Source organism: Diospyros lotus, chromosome 1 (assembly GCF_014633365.1).
Source record: "Diospyros lotus cultivar Yz01 chromosome 1, ASM1463336v1, whole genome shotgun sequence".
Taxonomy (NCBI): Eukaryota; Viridiplantae; Streptophyta; class Magnoliopsida; order Ericales; family Ebenaceae; genus Diospyros; species Diospyros lotus.
The window spans coordinates 12,665,739-12,670,927 of record NC_068338.1 but is presented as its reverse complement, the minus strand read 5'-3'; the positions used below and the strand labels follow the sequence as shown (position 1 = coordinate 12,670,927).

Below are 5,189 nucleotides of genomic sequence, written 5' to 3'. Positions count from 1 at the left end.
AACAATTGCTAAACGATGGACCAGATCGCTAGGTAGAAAACTTCGAGCTTTCACCCTTCGGTTGTAGTACCTCTCAATCCGCTGATTATAAACCAGCTGGCGGACCCTTGCTTCGTCCCGAAGCTCCTCCACAGTATCTAAGTTATTCCTCAAGCCTTGCTCATTGGACTCTGGGTCAAAATGCTCCACTCTAAAAGTTGGGATCCCGATCTCTACCGGAATAAGGGGTTCTGAGCCGTAACATAAGCTGAATGGGGTCTCCCCGATGGACCCCCTTCTTGTGGTCTGATAAGACCAAAGGATGCTCGGTAACTTGTCCACCCACCTTCCGTCTGCCTTGTTCACCCGAGCTTTTAATCTATGGAGCATAGTCCTATTAGCAAGCTCAATCTATCCGTTAGCTTGTGGATGAGCTACCGAGGTGAAGTGCTGCTTGATCCCCAACTCCTGACACCATTCCTTGACCGTTTGATCTGTAAACTGGGTCCCATTATCTGAAACAATCACTCGTGGGATCCCAAATCGTCAAACCATGTTCTTCCATAAAAATTGCTTCACTTTTTGTGCAGTGATGGAGGCCAGGGGCTTGGCTTCTATCCATTTGGAGAAGTAATATATAGCTACGATCAAGAATTTTACTTGACCTACGGCAGGCGGGAACAGACCTAGGATGTCAATCCCTCATTGGGCGAAGGGGCATGGCTGAACTAGGTGGGTGAGCATGGCACTAGGAACATGAATCAGGTTAGAGACCCATTGGCATCTTTCATATTTCTTGACCAGTTGCTCTATATCAGACACCATAGTGGCCAATAGTACCCTTATCGAAGGGCTTTCTGATAGAGAGTCCGGGCTCCTATGTGACTCCCACATATTCCCTCATGGATCTCTCTTAAACCATAGTCAGCTTCGCGTGGCCTCACACCCCTCAAGAGTGGTTGGGTGAACGATCTCTTATGCAACTCCTCGTCGACTAGTATAAACTTCTGGGCCCTCTTTTTTAGCTCACGGGCCTCTAAGTCACTCTCTAGTAGCTTGCCATCCTTCAAATAACTGACAAGAGGGTTCATCCAACTTGGTTCTAGGTCGAGACATAGCTGTTCCGCCATCTCGTCAATGCTTCTCTAGGTAGTGTCTCGATAAAATTCTGTCTGGAATTAGTTGGGAAAGAAGCCGACGTGATTCGGGACAAAGTGTCTGCTTCCACATTCTGGGATCGAGGCACATGCTCAATTTTCACAGATTGAAACCGACCCATCAATTCCAGAACGAAAACCAAATATTTGGACATGTGGTCCTCCTTGGCCTCATATTCTCCCTTCACCTGTTGAACCATAAGGTTAGAATCAGACTATACGTTAAGATGCCTCACCCCAAGCTATGCGACGAGCCTCAACCCCACTATGAGGGCCTTGTACTCTGCCTCATTGTTAGATACCCGGAACTCAAAATGCAGAGCGTATAACTAGGACTGGCCCTCCGGGCTCTTAATCATCAGCCCAACTCCTCCGCCCCCAGAGTTTGAGCTGCCATCCATTGCCAACATCCATGGTCCTAGGCTGTCCTCTGGAGATCCGCCAAGTCCAAATCCTTTGGCGATGAAGTCTGTTAAGGCCCAGGCCTTAATAGCTGAACGAGGCCGGTACTCTATGTCGAATGTTGTTAACTCCATTGACCACTTCAACATTCTCTCTGAGAGCTCTGGTTTCCCTAGAATCTGCCTTAGAGGCTGGTTAGTAAGCACAATGATAGAGTGTGCCTGGAAGTAGGGTCCCAACTTTCTCGCTGAGATGACCAGGGAAAACACTAATTTCTCCATGGGGGAATACCGCGCCTCTGCCACAGAAAATCATTTGCTCGTGTAGTATACTAGCCTCTGCCTCTTATTCTCTTCACGCACCAGTACTGAGCTTACTGCCTATTCTGCCACGGCTAAGTAGAGGTAGAGCAGCTCGCCTGTCTGTGGCTTGGTGAGGACTGGTGGTGAGGCCAGACATGCCTTGAGCTCGTTGAAGGCCTCCTGGCACTTGTCATCCCAGACAAATTCCTTAGTCTTGGATAGGGCTTTGAAGAAAAGGAGGCCCCTTTCTGCCAACTAGGAGAGGAATCTCCCTAGAGCCGCTATCCTTCCCGTGAGTTGCTGGACCTCCTTAATGTTTTTTGGGGTCGGCATTTCTAGTATCGCTTTAATCTTCTCAGGATTCACCTCGATCCCACGATGATGAACGATGTACCCGAGGAACTTCCCTGCAGAGACACCAAAAGCGCACTTAGAGGGATTAAGCTTCAATTGGAATCTACGCAAGGTTTTGAAACACTCTTCCAGGTCTGCCGGATGCTCCTCTACCAGTAGGATTTTTACTAGCATGTCATTCACGTAGACCTCTATATTGCGTCCTAACTGGTCCTGAAAGAGCCTATTTACAAGCCGTTGGTATGTAGCTCCTGCATTCTTCAAACCAAAAGGCATAACAGTATAACAATAGGTGCCCCAGTCCATAACGAATGTCGTCTTCTCCTAATCCTCTTTATGTAACGGGATCTGATGATATCCCTGAAAAGCATCTAAAAAACTCATAAGGTGGCATCCGACCGTGCCATCAATTAGGGCATCGATCCGAGGAAGTGGGTAACTATCTTTTGGACAGGCCTTGTTTAGGTTAGTGAAATCAATACATAACCTCCACTTACCTTCTCCCTTAGGGACCAGAACCACATTGGTGAGCCACTCTGGATAATCGACCTCCCAAATATACTGTGCTGCCATCAGTTTTTCCACCTCGACTTTTATAACCCTTGCCCTATCTGGGGCAAAATTCCTCTTCTTCTATATGATGGATCGGTACCCCCGCTTTACTCCCAAACGGTGTGTCATCACTTCCGGGTCTATGCCAGGAATGTCGTGGACCGACCATGCGAAAATATCTACATATTGGCGAAGAAGGGATATAATCCAAGCCCAAAGAGGGTCTTTCAACTGGGCGCTCACCCTCACGCATCTATCGAGTCAGTCCGAGTCCAGTGGTACCTCTACGATCTCATCCACCGGCTCAACAGTCTTCGGGTCCTCTAGGCCCTCAAGCAAAAAACTGACAGTGGCAGGAGGGGAGATTCCGACCTCTCCCCCTTTGGGGCCCTGTTCTCGTCCTGAATCTTCCTGGGGTTCTAACTGCTCCTGCACGATACCCCTAGTAGTGTTGATGGTGCCATGTAACACTCTTGGGTGGACCTTAGGTCTCCTCTAACTTCGCCAATCCCTGCCGCAGTAGGGAACTTAAGCACCATGTGGTAAGTGCTCGGCACGGCCCGTAGAGCATTTAACCCCAATCTCCCCAAGATCATGTTGTGTGCCGAGGGGACCTTTACTACCAAAATGTCTAACATGACCTGGGCAGACCGAGAACCCTTTCCAAGAGTCAACAAGAGCTGAAACATACCATCCGCATACAACACTTCCCCGTCTAATCCAATTAAAGGGACCCGAGCTGGCTTCAACTGTTCCATCTTGTATCCCATGCCTAAGAAGGCCTGTCGATATAAAACCTCAGATGAGCTCCCTGGGTCCACGAGGATCCATCGAAGCTCTCATTTTCCTAACTTTGCTGTGATTACCAGCGGATCATTAGAAATCGAATACCCGGGCAAGTCATTATCCGTAAAAGAGATAACGTCCCCTAGCCGAGCCCTTTTGACACCAATGTGTCGATGCAGATCAGAACTTTCTCCTGACTCCTTTCCTGGCACCATCCCAGCCACTAAAGTGTGAAAAATTAAATGTTGTGGAGGACTTCCCTCCCTCTGGCGACTCTCTCTCCTAGGCGGAGTTCTGGTCCTACGCCTTTCCTGGGATCTACCACGTCTACGGGGAGGGCTCCTTGATCTCCGACGTTCGCCCCTTTGTGGCTCAGTATCCTTAGCTATGAACCTCCTTAGGAAACCCCGATTGATGAGCTCTTGAATGTCCTCTTTCAGCTGATGGCACTCCTCCGTGTCATGTCCATGATCTCGATGAAATCGACAATACTTGTCTTTACTCCTTTTGTTAGCCGGGGTCTTCATAGGTCTCAATTTTTTCAAGTAATCCTTATTCTCAATTGTAGCCAGGATCTCTGCTCGAGTATTAAGCAGGGTGAACCTGATCGGACTCCATCGGGGGCCCGACCTTTCCCCCCGATGACCTGGTTTATCTTTCGGCTTCTACTCCCTATTCTGACTTTTCTTCTCTTTCTTATCCGAGTATTCAATTCTCTTGTCCCGCATTACCTCCTCGGCATTAATGTACTTGGTGGCTCAGCTCAGGATCTCCGTGAACGTTTGGGGAGGCCTCTTAGCCAGTGACTGGGTAAAAGGGCCAGCCCTCAAGGCATTCTGAAAGGCCACCATGGCCATACTCTGATCCAGATTCTCAATGCTCAGTGCCTCCATATTAAAACTAGCCACAAAATCTTTTAATGACTCCCCTTGGTTATGCTTGAGATTCACAAGGGTCATGGTTGACCTTCGGTGCCTTCGAAGGGGAGCGAAATGCGCCAAGAACTTGTTCTGAAGCTGTCCGAAATTAGCAATCGACCGGTGTGCCAGGCTTGAATACCAGGCTCATGCATGTCCTTCCAAAGTGGCCGGGAAGACTCTACACCACATAGCATCAGGTGCCGCCTGGACAATCATGTGAGAGGCGAAGAGATTCAAGTGGTCAGCAAGGTCGGTTATGCCTCCATATGGCTTGATGGCAGGGATTCGGAGGCGCTCGGATGGAATAATCGCAATGATCTCTCGACTTAATGGTTGATTGGAAACAATGTCATGTGGCTCTTCTTCCCTCGATCTCAACTCTGCAACCTCCCTCTCCAAATGTCGCAAATGCCTTTCTCGTTGAGCCCTTCTGGCTCGGGCATAATCGAGACCAGAGGACTCCTCATCCTTTGAGCTCGACCTCCCATACTCGTCATGTCTGGAGGGTCCGTTCCGTCTCTCGTCTCGATGGGACTCCCTCCCAACACGAGGGGATCCGCCACCTTGGAATCTAGAGCAGCGGTCTCCCTGGTGCCGACTATCGTGGTTGGAGTGCTCTTCTTGCCTCACCTTTGGAGGTTTCTGTTGGGTCAAAAAGGTGTTGAGTAACTCCGTCAAGCATTGGACCTGCCTCTCTAACTGGGCGACACGATCTTATGATGGCGAGGGATCTGGGG

General features: G+C 49.3%; 1 protein-coding gene across 1 annotated transcript; it reads right to left on the bottom strand.

Moving 5' to 3' along the window:
• Positions 1-3,007: 3,007 nt before the first annotated feature.
• Positions 3,008-4,059, bottom strand: LOC127802178 (uncharacterized). The gene is made up of 3 exons (XM_052337912.1): positions 3,613-4,059; positions 3,283-3,528; positions 3,008-3,175 (listed from the first exon to the last, which is right to left on the bottom strand). Exons 1-3 carry the CDS (start codon positions 4,057-4,059, stop codon positions 3,008-3,010), a joined length of 861 nt encoding a protein of 286 aa, XP_052193872.1.
• Positions 4,060-5,189: the final 1,130 nt, after the last annotated feature.

Bases quoted from the DNA above. Each gene is read 5' to 3' on its own strand.
- LOC127802178 (XM_052337912.1), bottom strand. From the start codon at position 4,059: ATGAAGACCCCGGCTAACAAAAGGAGTAAAGACAAGTATTGTCGATTT. The intron at 3,529-3,612 runs GTAATCACAGCA...TTATATCGACAG, and splicing joins CGATTTCTAATGATCCGCTG to GCCTTCTTAGGCATGGGATA. The intron at 3,176-3,282 runs GTGCTTAAGTTC...GGTATCGTGCAG, and splicing joins TGCCGAGCACTTACCACATG to GAGCAGTTAGAACCCCAGGA.